Source organism: Sparus aurata, chromosome 21 (assembly GCF_900880675.1).
Source record: "Sparus aurata chromosome 21, fSpaAur1.1, whole genome shotgun sequence".
In the NCBI taxonomy this organism is placed as follows: domain Eukaryota; kingdom Metazoa; phylum Chordata; class Actinopteri; order Spariformes; family Sparidae; genus Sparus; species Sparus aurata.
This window is the reverse complement of record NC_044207.1, coordinates 24045146-24062712: the sequence shown is the minus strand read 5'-3', so window position 1 is coordinate 24062712 and position 17567 is coordinate 24045146. Positions and strand designations below refer to the sequence as shown.

General features: G+C 39.5%; 1 protein-coding gene across 2 annotated transcripts in view; it reads right to left on the bottom strand.

Moving 5' to 3' along the window:
* Window positions 1–17127, bottom strand: part of eif2b3 (eukaryotic translation initiation factor 2B, subunit 3 gamma) — a 31499-nt gene extending 14372 nt beyond the window's left edge. The window contains exons 1-6 of one of the 2 annotated variants that reach the window (XM_030403885.1): window positions 16794–17117; window positions 15945–16033; window positions 15432–15597; window positions 12244–12401; window positions 5364–5523; window positions 5083–5194 (exon numbers count right to left, since the gene is read on the bottom strand). In XM_030403885.1, the coding sequence (XP_030259745.1) occupies window positions 5083–5194; window positions 5364–5523; window positions 12244–12401; window positions 15432–15579 (578 nt within the window). In that variant the 5' untranslated portion in view covers window positions 15580–15597; window positions 15945–16033; window positions 16794–17117. Of the gene's footprint in view, window positions 1–5082; window positions 5195–5363; window positions 5524–12243; window positions 12402–15431; window positions 15598–15944; window positions 16034–16793 lie in introns of both variants that reach the window. The other variant, XM_030403884.1, reaches the window with a different exon arrangement.
* Window positions 17128–17567: the final 440 nt, after the last annotated feature.

The window sequence follows — 17567 nt, the reverse complement described above, 5'->3', positions numbered from 1 at the left end:
GGATGATATAAATAAAGCTGGTCAATATTATTGTTAAACTAACTTAATCTTGATGCAGACTCATCCGGGTAAAAACATGTGTCCAAATGGTGATTATCAAACTAGCACCACCCTGGCTGATCGTGCATGACTGGGGTGGTTGTCTCTGTTTTTCCAAACATGTAAAAATGTGTAACATGCTGCTCTGATTAATGAGAAGCAAGGCATAATGCAGACGCGTAATAAATCACCTGCGAAGCCAAATGATGAATGATTCTGACGCACCTTTTCACCTTAACGAAACAGCTACTAGATGATGCTGTAAACAGTTTGCTCACCCTTTAAATATGTAGGCTTTGCTGCATGTTATAGCACCACTGCTCACATTCCAGTAGACTTAATAAGCCTGATATTAATTTTCATAAAAATTGCTGTTTGTAGACACACTCTAAGTTCTAAGTTCCTGCAATGGCAACTATTAGCATGATGTAGAAAGAAAAACAAAACCAAAATCATTTTGATGTAACACTCCTGGATTTCCTTCAAAATACTATGGCCTCCACATCCAACCTGTGCTGTGGCAGGCATGGAAACACGCATTAAAACACTGGCCCTACTTGCACCAGGCCGTACACTTCTCACCAAAAACTTAGAACTCAAAATGTTAGAGGCAGAATGGTATTTTCTGAAAAAAATAATAGTCATTTATAACCGATCTGTAGAGACCCTGCCCCTCTGCCTGTCCTTCTCTTATTTTTCTTAGTATTTAACTACCTTCAGGATGTTTCCGGGCGTCAACCTTTGGCAAGTGGGTGTGTAGCCCCCAAGCCAATAGCAGAGTACATGGTGCTACTCTATAAAAACTTAAGCACGCATCCAACACGAGCCATTGAGAAAGGAAAGAAGAGCCAAATTTCAATAATGTGTTTGCAAACCACAACTGACAAATCCTTCTCAACCAGCCTTTAATTTAATTTAACTTTGATACAAACCTCGATCACTTTTTAGTTCACTGAAATAACACTTGAGCAGAAAAACCACCAAGTACACACAACAAATATACACTTTATATATTTCTCAAATATTTCTATTCAACATTTTGTTTCATGTCAAACCCAAAATCCCCTCCCTCATCTTCAACCCTGAACTGAACCTGCAACAAATGACAACATCTGATCGAATGTTAATTTCTAACGTATTCCTGCCGACCATTTGGACGCTCAAACCTATTTTCCATTACTTTTAACCGTTCCAAGACCTTCTGATTCAAAACATCAAACACTGACAACATGCTACTTTATTAGTTTACAATTTTTTGCAGAATTCTAACTACAACAAGCATCTCACATTTCCCAAACAAGGGTAAACATCTTGTTGTTCCTGACAGCGGCATCATGTGATTTCTGGTTGCTGCGAGTGCTGTAGAGCTCGATGTCGAGGGGCGCAGGAATTTAGTGCCTCTGCAGGCGAGGATGACTCAACCCCTTGGATTAATGACGGACTACTAAAGTACCACTAAAGTCCTCAGTGGGAGAGAGGAGTCAGTTTTCTCTCGCTCTCAAACACACACATGGCATAATGTCTTATTTTGTTACAACTAAAACCCCACAGCGGACGATGACTCAGACGCAACGGATTGACTGTTAATACCCTCATTAGTCAGGTTTTCACTCCAGAGCCAACAAGGCTGAAGGGCTTATTCAGGGCATTCAACTATTGCCTCCAAAATAAAACGTGTGATTCCCTAAATACCATGCTAGTCTAATAGATGCTTCCTTAATTGAGCTGACTCACATATTTGAACCTGTGTTATATGGCACTGCTGGTGCAATTATGTTCCCTTCACAGCTGAGAAAAACCTGGACACTTGGTTTGTGAGATCACTGACGCATTATCATTTAGTCTGTGAGATTGTCTGTTTTCCAGAACGTCAGCGCTTTAAATTTCATTTTTGTTGGACAGATTTTCTCCGTACACTATAAATATAAATGAAAAAATAATTTTAAGAAGCTGTAACCAGCATGTGTTTGCCAGTTTTGCCAGCTTTGCTTGATAAATGACAAGAAATTCAGCTCCCTGATTTTAGCTGTCAAGCCTGCCAAATTACTCAGAGATTCTGACATTTTCAAACAACCATTAAGAGCCAGCAAGTAATACGACAGATATCCATCAAACAAATAAAGCGGACACAATAAAAGATATCCCTTTATGACTTCCTGTCTACATTAGTAACTTATGTTGATAGCACTTGTGACATTTAGCATGATCGTAATTTAAGCAGTAAACTTGTTAATAAACGTACATTGACTCCATGATGTGTTACTGAATTAATTAATCAATCCTGTCCTTCTGTTACACTTCAAGGAAGTTATTTCCTGTCGTATTTGTCTTGACTGGGTTTTTGCCTCATTGTTAACAGGCGCAAACAAAGTCCTGCTCCAATATCTCTAAGGTTAAGAAATGTTTCTCATAAATATTTGGCTGTTTTGATAATTATTTGAACTTCAAAATTATTATCAATGGCACATGAGGCAGAAGTATTGGCCTCGAATGAATGTAAATTTGTGATTTTATACTGACTGTAACTAACGACCTTACCCAAAAACAGAAATCCTCAATGGTTCTGCTTGAATATTTTCTCATGATTTTGATTTTGAATGGGCCTATTCTTACACAGTCAACCACTCCTCCAGGCCCAGAGACTCTGACAGGTGGAGCTGTAATGTACGAGGGGAAGCTCTGCTGGAGTCCTTTCACAGCGTTTAAAGCGATTTCCAGGTCAAACAATCACACATGTGCAGAAGGTTTTGAGCTAACACACCTTAACTATGTGGAAACCGTAGAGACAGCGAGGAGGAAAAAAAAAGTAAATGGGACAGAGGCTGAACAAGGATGGAAGGATGAAAGAACGGTTGAATGGGTGTATGCAGGGATGCACGGACTAAGAGAGAGATGGCTGAATGAGTAAAGAGTGAAAAAAAACATACGTGATGATTTTAACAGGTGTTGTGACATGAGTAAGGGTTTTTGTTGGAATGGTGATCATTGTCCCTGATAAAAGATGAAAAATGATACTTTTTGTTATGTTCTGTCGCAAACAACCACGTCCCCCTTACATCTGGAGAAAATGATTTACGGGCTGAGGCATCTTTGTAGCAACACAATGCTTCATTTATGATGGTATGCAGTGACATAATACTTTTGTGTCAAACTTGAGGCAAAAAAAAACGTCTTTGGAGAATTCATCTTCTGGCCAAAGAACCACGTGGAGAGAACAAATGTTTCATGAATGAGGCAGTGTGCAAATAACAAAAGAAGACACCTGCAGTGTGTGTGCGTGTGTGTGTGTGTGTGTGTGTGTGTGTGTGATGTGCCATGACCAAGTGACCTTTGACTGGATAGTACTGATGTAAAAAAACAGCCAGATCTTGAAAAAACTACCTCACACAAAAATCCACAACTCGAGATATTTATTCTGTTATGAACTCGAGACTATAAATACTGTGTGTCAAGAGATTTTTTAAATCTGTTTTGTGTGGTTGTGTGTGACGTGTGTGCGTATAAATGAGCGGAGGTGATTTAAACGTAATAAGTCCTTCAATGTTAAGCCATAAATGTTTAGCTGTGGGCTCGTGTTTCCATAACACTGTGACAACGTGTGACTGTTTTCCCTCCATCAATGTCCACCTGGAGGTCATGTTACGTGTCTGTGTGTGTTCATATAAGCATTTCTGTATGTGTTCGAAAAAGACAGAGTGTGTGTGTGTGTGTGTGTGTGTGTGTGTGTGTGTGTGTGTGTGTGTGTGTGTGTGTGTGGCTGAAGATTTCCCTGTGCAGGGAAGCATGCAAGCAGCTGCTCTGGCCCCCCTCTTATTGGCCTGAATTTACAGTGGCTTTGGCTCCATGAAGTATTTACGAGCTCCCAAAACACCCGCTCTCACACATACATGCATTTTAGGACTCAGAAACGAAAACCTACCTAGAGTACTCTTCCTGTAACAAAAATCCCACACACCAGCCACAGAACCTTAAGCCTACAACATACCCACTCTGATTAGAAACCAAAACATCTGCTCTCCTGACTTGAAACTACAGATGTGCAGAAGATATTTACCATCAGTCAAACCCTGAACACTGATCTCTACTGACCTCGTGATATGAGTCCTCCAATGACAATATGCTGCACAGGCTCAGCAACTTACGGAATTAATGTTAAATAGTTACGAGCGATCAAATTTTTGATGACGGATATTAAAAAAATGTGCCGCCTCTCCTCCAAGTAGGCTGCAGTGACGTCTCACGACTGCGGCTAACCTGTGACAACTGTCCTTCATTCCCTCAAATAAGCGCGTTTTTTGATCTGTCCTGTTTGAAGTTTATTTTCTCTCCAGTGTCCTTGTTTGTTCTTCCAGTCATTTGCTGTATTTTACGGTTTCGTTGTGTTTGCTTTCAGCCGTTTTGGGAGTTGAGTTAAGTTACTGCTGGTAAAAAACCCATTTCCTGATTAAAAAAGTTTAAAATAACTTAATAACAAGGGACTTTTATTGCAAAGAATTTATAGGAAATGAAACGGGTTTATAAGCGGATTAGAAGGCTTTTGTTAGCGTATATTCTTCCATAGTATGAAAGGGAGGAAGAGTACTTACAGCCACTTCTTCGACTTCAACATAAGACAAGTGTGTCAGAAGTTAAAGAAACAAGCAGGGAGCCCTCTTGCAATGAAAATGCAAATCCCTGCCGCGCTGTGCTGACGTGCTGAGTCAAAACCGTGTCAAGCCGAGTCAGAATATCTGATCAAAAAATATAGTAGGCCATGACTTTAGAAAAAATGTTGCACTAGAGCTACTTTGCTGTCAACGACAAGGTCTGTTGGAATACTGATACTGAGAAGAGATGCTTTTAAATGTTTTTAAAATATGATTTTTCTAACAGCACCACATATTAAATTCCATCCACCTCCGCTGTATAATGGTGGAGAGAGATATATTGCAGATGGATACCTCAAAAACAGGAGAAATGAAATAAATCCCATCTGCATAGTTATATACTACAAGTGGTAAAGAGACAATATACGTTTAATAAATACGTCTTTAATTTACTCACTTCCTCATGATAGACTTCCTAATCGATAGTCCATCCTCCAGATCAGCCTCATTGGCCATGAACAGCAGCCTCTTCCCAGACTGATCCACTCCGACAAAGTCTCTCTGCTCAGCTGGGGAAAAAAATATACATAATATCTAACGTGAGCACAATATAATGGAGGGTTTTTTGTTAAATTTATGAGAAAGCTGTTTCCTTCATATAAGAATCATGTCATACATGGTAAATTAAAGTAATTAATGCAAACAGTCTCATCTCCTGTGATTCACTTTTCCTGTTACCTGTCTTTTTCTTGCCCTTCTGGCCCGGGACTGTCTCTGTGAATTCATGGGCTTTGCTCATTAGCATGGCCAGCGTTGCATTGTGGGCTCTGAACAGATCGACCACCTCGTGAAGCGCCACGTCCGTTATCAGGTCACAACTCACCACCAGGATATCCGTCTGAGAAGGGAGGTTGGGAAGAAAAAAATAGCGCATATAAAGACAAAATGGCCATAACATGCGAGATCTTCTCTTTGGATTTTGATTACATCAACAAGTAAAGAGATTTTAGGCTTTCATATCGAGTTTCTGGCTTGTTTGCTATTTTGGAACAAAATCCTCCCACCTGTTGTGGTTTTAAAGACATTTCCAATGTCACCCCGCACGCACACACGCCCACATAAAAGCCCACAAAAGAAGAGAAATACATGACAGACAGTTTGATTGGCGAGGTATGTTTACAAAGCGAGGTTTGCTCACTCATGACAGTCATGCATGTAGACTATACATAAATTAATGTGGCGACAATGCTCCACATAAACACCTCAAGACATGCGAGGTTTGGACTGTGTCATTTTCAATATTCACAACAGAAACCAGCTCACTGAGACAGAATTATGGACAGAGAGAGACAGAGGAAAGAAGGAATAACTTGGTCAGCAGGGAGCTCTTCCAAGTTTAGCATCATTTATATTCAAGCCCGTTCCATACAAACACTTGTACGACCTGTTTTAAAGTGACTTCGACTCTGAAGACAGCGAGTAATAAATCCTGCGTCGTTTCATTGTTTTTGTTTAAGAATGTGTCTGTTTCTTCTCAGCTGATCCATTTCTGTTGTTTGGATGTGTGCTTTATTATAAAAGGTTTGAGTTGCCTGGCCAGACACCATGGCAAAGAATTCAAACAAATAACTGGAAAATGAAAAGTTGTGACATGACTGAAGCTTACATGATGAAGGTATATTACGTATTATGTGTCGATCGATATGATTATTAGTAATCCATGAGAGCGATAACTAAAAACTAAAGGAACTCTACTATTCCCAACTACTAAAATCATGTTTTTAATCAGCAATCAGACACAAAAAACAGATACAGATAATCATAAATATGAGCATCAGAGCAATAATCACTCGACCCCTGTTATATATTTAACTAGTTGTAAGATTTATAAGTCCTTAATAACACAAACGAGGATCCATTTGTGATGTTTAAAAAGATAAATTAAGTTTCAAACAACAGAAAACTGGCTTCTCTGAAACAGTAGCTGGCCTTTCTGCTACAAGACATAACTTATACCGCTTTAACAATGTAAAAGAGCCATAGCATTACAAATATAATGCTGCACTAACTTATCAAAGTACAATTGTGATGGAACTGGGCGTGTTAGCATGTTTGCTAACTGTATTTGTATTATTCCTCACCTCCTTTCAACTACCTGTAATTTTCCATTTATCGTTTGTTTGTTTTGGACCTTTTAAGTTGCTTAACAGATGACATATGTGATGTGTTTATATATTTTCTGCAATACGAGTGATCATATCTCTGAAAAAATAAGTGGCTAAAATAAATCAAGACAACCTCAGAACCTTGCAGATTTCCAAATATGTTTGTATCCACACACAGTCAATTAATTCTCCTGGCAGAAACTGACACGATGTCACATAAATAACTTCCTACCGTCCTCTGTAACAAAGAGTGAAGCTGGCTGACTAAGAGCACCTTCCTATGAACTGATCCAACAACAGCACAGCTCCAAAATCACAACACTTATTTTGTTGCTTGACTGCCCATAGTCAAATGACAATACACGCTCTTGTTTTAAGCTCGCCTCCCAAGATTATTCCCACCATAAACTAAAACTCAAACTATTTTCAGCTATGTAACCGAGATACGTTTAAAACTGTACATCAAAACACAGCTTGTGAATTCCTCAGACATATCACTTACTCTACCACCAACGACAGAGATCACAAAACCAGCCATCAGTCATTTTAACTGGTCTCCACTGATGCTACATGTCTGCGAGTGTGTATGTGTGTTTACATGTGGGAGCGCCCACATTTGTGTGCGGTATCCCTCTGTCTGTCCGGTGATGAAGGCTGTCAGCATGTGAACTAATCCCACCATTAGCACCAGCCGCCTTAATGACAGAGACATCTTTGCTCTGTCTTTGGCGGAGGGAAGAGTTAAAAGAAAGAGTGAGGGAGAGGAAAGGAGCCAGCATTAACTATGGAAGAAAACAGATGAGCATAAAATCAACAACTACTGTGATAAAAGATGGATTGAGGGGCGCAGGACAGACTGAAGGGAAAAGGGATTATCGACGAAATACTGGTAAAACTTAATTTATGGCATTCACTAAAATAAGTACACGTCAACATGCTTTTACACGAGTCAGTAAAATATAATATTAAGGTCTGATAAGTATAAATTACCAGCCAATTTCAAACACATGGATTATGGGTTGGGGAAATTACAAAAGATTAAAGATTTCACTAGATTTCAGTAATGAGCACTGTGGCTGAATGTTGAGGAGCCGAGTGGAGTTCTGTATATGTGTCGGTGTGTAGATGGCTGCTATCAAGGGTCATGTAGCTGACCTAGAGGTGACTCCCGGCATAACCTGGTCTGGACCTGGCGACAGGAAGCAGCCGTTGCAAAGCTGGAGGTGTCTGCAGGAGATCTGCTGACACCGAGACCTTTCAACTCTCCTCTCCCTCTATCACACACACAGGCGAGCTCGCGCACACATGTTCAGAAACAGAGCGCACAAGTATGCGCAGTGCACACACTCACACACAAATGGACAGGGGAAAAAAAAACAAAAAAAAAACACATGCGCCTGCATGATCCCCACACACAGGCGCACACTCAGGCGACAGCAGAGTGGAGTCAGCTGGAGAGACAGAGACACTTTGGCCTTTCAACAGCCAGGATCTCTGGACAGGTCAGGACCACACACACTGATGGACACAAAACCACACACGCACACTTGTCCCTGCGGCGGCTGACATCAACCTGAAACTACTGCTTACACAATCTTGACCCACTTTGACAAAATCTTTGTATATATGGTAATTGTGCCATTTTTTGTTTATAGGTTGCCTGATGGGTGGGATTGCATCATCGTCGTATAATGTTTAAATGGTTGTTCTCTCCCCTCTTCTTTTTTTTGGGAGGATTTTGTGAAGTGTTTATTGCTAAAGGTGCAAACTAAATATCTTTTATCAATTAAACTAAATCAAACATTTTTTTTTTCCAATTAAAGCTCCATTAAGAAATGTTTTTGGTTTTTTAACAAGAAACAAACATACTGGTATTGCTTTTCCCGCTGTGCATCAACACCTAAGTCTGCAGCTTTATGTAGCTTTAAGTTGTTTCCATTAAAGTTTTTCGGTTGGTTGGTCTTCATGGGTGAACAGCGTCAATTCTACTCTATCTATCCCCTTAATGTATATAAAACCGAGGTGAACTGCGCCATCTTTACATGCAACACCTCACATAAGGCAATTCTAAGAAAACAAAAACAAGAAAAACAAATAAACTTGGTTTATATGGTGATTGGGCCTGATGATGGCCTTTTTTATACCAGTTTTACATGTGCAAGAACTGTTAACTAACTATCTATCATCACTTGTGTCCAAATCCAATATTTAATAAATTAAACAACCACCAAGAAATATTTTTACTTTGTTAACAAGAAACAAAAGGGACAACTGCTAGTTCTTAAAATTCCACACCCAAGTCTGCAGCTTTCCGTTTTTTTTTTCTAACTTTAACGTATCCCTTTAATATAAAACTGTTGCAAACAGTTTGTAAAGTATCAGTCCAGTGCAAATTATTAACACCAGGATTAAACAAATCAACTGGCCACATAGCTAAAAAGAGTCCAAACCTTTTTTGAAAACTCTATCTACCCTGGCATGTGTGCTCATGAATGTTTTGTGAGAACTGAATAGCATGTTCCAAGATGGCGCAATGTAATGAATAAAGAGGATTTGACTTATTTGTTTAGCAAGAATAAAAAGACTACCATCTAACTTTTTTCATATCACATAGACCTAAAAATAATGTGGGCCGCTTTTAACATTAGCCAACATTAACCTTGGACTTCAGTCGGTCACCATAAGGAGAAAAAAATAGCTTGATGGGGTTGAAGGTGGAGAGCAAGTCTCATCTAAGTTTGTTCTCTGTGTCCCTCTCAAACGGAAAGCCTCAGCTCCATCTCTCACTCCCCTCTCTCTCTTCACCTTTTGTCCCGAGTCTTACGAGCTGACTTACATATTTAGACCAAAAGTGAACCTTTGAATCACCAATTCAAATGTGTATATATAGTTCTATTTAACCTGCATACACTCATCTGCCAGGTGATTAAGTCCAAATGATAATAAAAACGTCAAAGTGGGTTTAAGCATACAAAATAAAAAGTGCATGTTAAGTACTCCTTTCACTAGTTTGGCTTATTGTGAAAGACCCCAGTCATAATCAGACATGTTCCTCCACCTTTGTGCAACTTCACTGTTTGAAGAGTGAACAAAATAAAATATGCTGCTTGTAATCTCTCTTTTCAATAATCATGAGGAATGGCCTGCTCTGCTCACACAGAGTGTACACGGATTCCTGTAAGCATTTTGTTTGATAGGTTACACCAAATCCCCTCATGGGAGGGTGTTTGTGTAAAGAGATGAGTGAGTGTGTGCGTGTGTATACTGTACTCATGCATCAGTTTGACAGTTTGAGTGATCTCCGTGCAGGGATTTGGCAGGCCATGGTTACAGTTCCTCACTCATCACCCTCCAGTGGGTGAGTGTGTAACTCAATGCCTCTAATCTAGCTGGCTGCTCAAAGGATTAGGAACTCTACTATTCTCAATGGAAGCATGCTGGAGCTAGTCCTGCTTAAGTGTGTGTGTGTGTGTGTGTGTGTGTGTGTTTGCATGTGTGTGTGTGTGTGTGTGTGTGTGCGCGCGGGCAATTACACTATGCATCTTTTAAATCTCTTGAGTGTAGAGAATAATAAGAATCTGTACAGACGAATTCAAATACCGGAGGAAAAAACATTAAACTCACTTGTCGCAACAAATTCAGCATTTTAAATCCCTGATTAATCTTTTATTCAAAAGCAAAGCCAACTGATTTTGATGTGAACAATGTAATGAGCGGCTGTGGCAGGACACTTGTGCATTCAAATGCACGTCTGATGTGGTGCGCTCTAAACACAGAAGGTATCTGAAGGCACGTTTAAGAGATTTTTCCCCTGAGACTGTCGGGAGTGAGAAGTCTTCGCAATTGTATTATTTATTTCTTATTCTTGGGATCATGGTATAACTCAACATCAATCTCTGAGCCAATAAAGATGCTACCAAGTTTTGTATTAAAATTTCTAAAAACACCACGCACCTCCCACACACTATTTTCTGTTCCGCTTGCCTGCCAGTGATGTTTTATACTGCAGTATAGCAAATCTTTAATGTTTCAGTACACACTGCATTGCACTGAGAGTCTGAAAATACTCGTAAAATCTTGCATATTGAATGAGTCATGTGAAGCTCATTCTCCAGGAGATTATTACACAGAAAAAGCATCCGAAAGCTTGGCTTCACTGTAGATTGGGCAGGTTGAAGCATTTTCCTTCTCCATAGCATCACAGCTGTGTGTTCTTGTGCTTTCTGCCTTTTCATTTCTTCTACATGGTAGGTTTGGCTAGTTTATGGTGTTTGCAAATTAATAGAGAATCACTGAAGCTAATAATTAGGATAATTAGGGAAATCGATATCCCCCCTCACCCCTAGAAACTAAAAGTAGAGAAACGAAACAGGAAGCAGTAATTACTCTATAAAGCACAGATCTCCTTAAACTCAACAATACTAAGCCAGACCTGTGCAATCATTGATTGTCAAATAATAAACATGAGAATGGCTTCAGAAATACTTCAACGGTCCTAAACTACACAAACCCTCATACAAACATGCCTTCATGGTCACAGGAGGTCAGTCAGAACCATGGCATATACAGAGGGACGACATATACCAAAACATACCCAAACACAAATGCTGCACAGATGTTCATGACTACAGGATGAGAATAAATGGTGCACCGGGTAAACTGGCAGCACAGGGAGTTTGAGCTTCAACTATGACCTCATCTGTTTAGAGAGACTCGGATGAAGGGAGGGATGGAGGGATCAGCAGGCAGGATACAGAGGGGGTCTGGAAATTGGGGTTGGGGGTCATGGATACCATGTCAGCATGCGTAAAAGTGTGTGCCTGTGCATGTTTGTGTGTATTTTAAAAAGGTGAAATGGGGCACTTCAGCAGCCCTGACCATTCAGGGGAGGCAAAGGCACGGATCAGTGGTCACCAGGCAGTACACAAAACGCCCACCTAAACCTCCCCCTCAATCATTTTTCTCTACTCTACCTCCAACCCAACCTTTCTGCTCAAGAGAGGATGACGCTTAACAAAAAAACAGACTCTCATTATGAGACCCTGTGCAGAGCAGGGGGGGAAATGGAAGTCTCGTCATTTAAAAAAAGGGTTGGGAGGTGATAGGTTTAAAAGTCAAATGGTAACCAATTTAAACCAAGTTAAGTCTGTTAAATTTTGAGCTTTTTTCATTTCACGACAATGAAACCTGACTGCCCTTAAACTGAAACATTAAGGAGAGAACTTTTATCTTATATGGAAGTGGCCCAACTGGAAAATTGAAAGCCTTTTCCTTATTTTCTAATCAAATACGAAACCTAAAGACCAAAAAAACATATTATATTTGTGTAAGGTTGTGTAAGGTCCTTTTTTAAAGAAATTAACCTTGAAAGGCAACAATACGATTTAATTAGCATGACACATACCAAAGCAGTTGATGATGAACAATATGTCACAAAAATAATACACACACACCTTGATCTTCTGCTGGATGTGCCTGAGAGCGTCTGCAGTGCCCATGTCGCCATCTTCCTGGATACAGACCACATCTAGTTTCATCTTCACGTCCAATTTCATTTTAGGGTCTGTGCTCATCATCTTCTGGACCTCTTTGGTGGTGATGACTATCACCTCTGGTGACAAATTTCACAGAAAGTACATATCAGACATTACGTGCACTAGTAGACAGTTTTAATTTAGAAGTTAGAATTTTAAAAATAATGGTCTTTATCTCTGATCCTTTCTTGAATGAAAGAGGTAATCAGAACCTGTTCAGTGAATCTAAATCAACCAAAACAACGGACATTTTCACTGCAAACATGCCCAAGAAAAAATCAATGTCCATTTGACTATGACACATCCTGAGCTTTACATCAGACTAAGACCACTGGCCTGCTTTTTATAAAGTTGGTTGTAACATTACTGCACCACTTTATGAATCTAGTACATTGCAGAGTCCGTCTGCTTTAATTAGCCTTGTCTGCATAAAATGTTCTCTACCGGGCATTTGTTCACTCTAGCTGTGTCAGCCTAGTAAAACCAAATTGCAGGGCTTTGGCTAGCTGGCTGCACACAGTAAACTGCTGGCCACACAGGATGATTATGTATAGAACGTTAGTTTTATTTAGGCTAGTGAGGACCTACAGGCTTTTATAACAAACAGCCCTGTTTACTGGCAAGAACAGCACACTGCAACAAATCCCTTTATAAGCCCCGAGCTTCTGGACCTACTGCAAGCTGCAGCACGAGAGGCAAAAAATCTGGACTGTAAATCTAGACAGGAAATGCACACCTGACAATGGCTGCTGATGTGATGACAAGCTGGTGAAAGCACGACTAGAATAAAAACAGCATAGTTGTAAACCTAATACCTTTTATGCAGTGAAAGGAGCAACCTCATGTGGCTGGGGGAAATCTGCAAGTTCAGTCGCCGTTTTTTGATTTTTTAATAGAAATGTATTGAGTCATTGTAAGAGAGAATTTAAAAACATAAAACATGAGTGGGACACAATGTTACCAAGAGCCAAAGTGTGGTCCTCTTTTGTCTGATGTCCAGTGTTCTGTCTTATCAGGTCAGTTATAAATTGTTTTAAGAGCCGATCACTAGACATAGTGACTTAAGAAAGGATCATTGCACAACTCGTGTTCCAGATTTTTCATATAAAACATCTCGTAAAAGTTTTGGTGCTTCTTAGGCAGGTTTTCTACAAGAGCACCGTACGTGACGTCATTGTAGTTCACATTAATATTAACAACAACATCTGACATTTGAGACCTCTGGCATTTTAAAAGTAAATATGTACAGTTTCATCCTTATCACAACTTTCAATATGGCACTATATAGATTTAGCAAAGCAGCTCCATTTGACAACAGCTTTGACTGCTAGTCTACCAAAATAAAACACCAAGTACTGAACAGAGAAACCGCTAAAACCTGACCTCTAATCAATATTTGGGGTCGATATCAATGCTGCTATTGGGGAGTAAAACTATTCCGAAATGAATATACTGGCCAATATGCACACATTTTTTGCAAAGAACCATGAAATAGAGTTTTCAAACACTTGCAAAAATTAAATGTAATAGAGGCAGGATATTTAACGGTTTAGTGATAAAATCAATTGTCTGAAAATGACAGGTGCAACGACACACGGGACTTCATAAGGTGCATATGGGACAACATATACGCCATATCCTTATCCAGTTTGTTTTAGCACACACACTGTTAACTAGGGGTGTACCATAATATCGATACTATGATATATCGCGATATTTCGTCTTGAGGTACGTTATCGATACACTGGCGCCAAATATCGATATTTAATAATATTTAAGTTGCAGTTAGTGTGTGTGTTAAAAAAAGCCACTGTGCAGTATACACTTATACACACACTACTTGCCTGTCATTCATGTGAAATTGATTGACAATGTTTTGTAATTCCTGTGAAATGGATTCAGTGCAGTCAATAAATTCTGAATTTCTTCAGTGACACAGATATCGTGATGTATCATGGATGAAATTTCTTGCAATTTATCGATTATCACAGAATCGCTGTATCGTGATGTTATCATTAACGTGGGCAAAATATCATGATAGTGTCATATCGCGAGGTACCTGGTGATACCCAGCCCTACTGTTAACCAATTTTAAATTCCATCAATGACAGTAGTCTCTGTTTCAGTGTATCATTGGGAGCTGGCCACCATCTGCCTCAGTTTCAAACTTGTCCAGGCAAGTAAAGGAAACGTGACCAACTTGCAACATCATATTCTGCAATTCATCCATCACAATAGTGAAGTTATTGTCTGTTGAAATACAGCTTGTAGTTCAATGGTTGCTCAATGATTTGCACTTTATCGACCTGTCCTAGCTACATCAAAATGATATAATTGAACAAATCAGTTTGTCTTTAATTATTTGAGTAAATGTAAAAAATGAGGGACATTAAATTCTTACTAGGGTCTTAAAAACAGCAGCTTTACCTTATCAGTATTTATGTTCAAAATGACAGACAGTTAGTCCTTGTATCTGAGTAGGAGGGGATCTCTTCTCTTAAAAGGTTGTCTTTCCACATTAATGCCAAGATGAAGTTTGCTCACGTTTTGTTCCAGCTTTTCCAAGCGGGCCACATTAAACTTCGACTCGAAGTACTGGCTGTATTTTTGCGTCTTTACATTTTATGTGGAAACCATGCAAGAATGCCAGCATACTCGTGTAACACTTTCCACCCCTGCCACTGACACACTGTGTGAATGGAGGGCTAACGGCTCACATGTGGCTACTACCATCACATCCAATTAATGCTGGGTGTTAACAAGGAGAATGTTACAATATCAGCCCTGGATGAAAGAAAATTGCTTGTCTAAAGATAATCGCTCAGCTATCTAAACTAAACTAAAAGGAAAGTGGGAGGAAGCTGTCAGCCAAGCACAGTCTGTACACCCCCACAAAGTCCTGAGAAGAGGACTATCTGGGCAGCATCATATCAACGTAAAGTGAAGTGTTAGTGCAGGGAATTTCTTAATACATTATCCATATGTAAGCTGAAAACACAAATAACCCACCACCTTATATCCAATCGTAATGGTAGCAGTAATCGAGGCAGGTGTAGCAGCAATAGGGGTTGTAATACCAGTACTTCAATGAAAAACTAAGCTCTCACCTTCAAAGCCCATCCTCTCCAGCAGGTTCAGCGGGTACCACATGAGGGGCTTGTTGCCGACAGGCAGCATTGCTTTGGGGGTGTTGTATGTCAGATCAGTCATACGAGAACCCCCACCAGCCGCCATCAACACCGCCTGGAGCTCCATGATGTCTGCTGGGAGCGCCTGAGAGAGAGACAGAGACGAACAGATAGATTAGCTCACATTACCTGACAATTTAACACAGCTTAGATTTAAATATTGCTGTGTGTATACAGGTGCTTGTATAGCACATTTATAGAGACATAAAGTTGTATAGACACCAACATCTGTTGGTAAAGAACTGGATAACACCATGTGCTACGAACTGTACTTTTATATGCACTTTAACACGCTTTCGTTACTCAACATTTAAGCTTAACGACTGGTTCACATCAAAGAATGCACAGCCAAAACATCTGTGTGTTTGATTAACAAGACTATTGTGATCAAGGGAGTAAAGATGCAGCATTACACTGTATAATAAGTGTCACCTCATCTCGAGAGGAGAGTCTGGTTCATCCAGGATGAAAACAGGAAACAGTCAGATGAGGAAAGGAGCTTTGGAATATCTCTCAAAACTCTGATGGACAGGTACATGTTGAACATATTAAATCATAGGTTCTAACATAACTGTAATGTGAAGCCTAGAGATATTACCATTTAAAACCTTTTAATTACACTGTATGAGTAAGGTATGCAAATCTGATTGCTGTCCCCTTTTAACTCCTCAGTTAGACTATAACAACAGATTAAGCAAGCTGCAATTTAGCCTAATGTGCTGGTGCTTCTATTATTTTTTCTATTTTTACTTGTTTTACCCAGTGATTAGCCTACAAAATACTAAAAAAAAAAGATAAGCTTTACTTGTCCTTTCCTTGAAAATGCCTAATTTGCAGGCTACTCCCTTTCTTACCCTGTGACATTGCAATTTTTTCCACTGTAATTACAAAATTGGTACCTGATTCATACAACCAAATTACACTGTATAATAAGTGTCACCTCATCTCTTTTCATTTCTGTGTATTCCCTGAGAAGTGTTACTAACAAACATGACACTTGTAAACCGTTTGTACTGCTCTCTGTACAGGTGGGTAGTGTAGATTCACTTTAGATTATGCAAATATGGCACAAAAAATCATAAGTCAACCCCCCAATGTTTGTATATTATGTCAAAATCAAACAGGTCATCCACACAGCACTGACTCTTATCGGTAACGTTATCTGACACAATCAGCGGTACAGTGGCATATGGACACTCAATGAAACATCCGAATCCACACATGGCGTTAACAGGAAGACAAAATGTCATGTCAATGTAAGAAAAATTAGTGTAAATGTACCTGTCAGTGATCCAAATTGATCCGCTGCCACTCGAAATGACAGCAGCGTTAGGCGCATGCAGCTAAGTTGTTTGCTGTCACTGTTGTTAGCACTTGGCTAACAATTAGCACGGAGCACGGAACGATACAGCGGCTTAAGAGACAGCTCACAGGCCGCCGGACGCGTCCTCCGAGAAGTAAAACACCCGCTCAGATAAGCGGCGGGGGCAGAAGTTCAATTATCGGTTAAATTCTTTGACAGAGCTCACGTAAAGTAAGCTAACAGCTAGCTTGGGATGATGACACCTGTGAGCTTTCGGTGAAATACGTCCGTGTGGAAAACAACTTCCTCCGTACAATGGTTCCTACCGCATTTCTACAGATTGGTGAAGTTTTGCCTTCGACTACAGCACACAGATCACAGAAGTCAGTGTTATTTCACTGTTAACAAAATGTGAAAAGCTTTATAAAACAAAAACTAAAAAATATATGTTGTAAAGTTGCAATTGATCATTGTTGATTCTTTACAATTGCTTACAGATGCACAATGTAGTTTTGGGGAAGAAATTTTAATCAGAAGATAAATACGTTCATTGATAGATTGTTTTTTTATGTAAAACAAACTAAATTCATCAGATCAGGTTGTATATTCAGTTATGGAAAACAAGAATATAATGAGTTTGTATTATTACCTCATTAATGTTGAAATTGTTAAAAATTCTTCTCCAATACTACATAGTGCACCTTAAATAAAATGATTCATAAAGCATGTAATTGTTTGTTAACCATTAATTA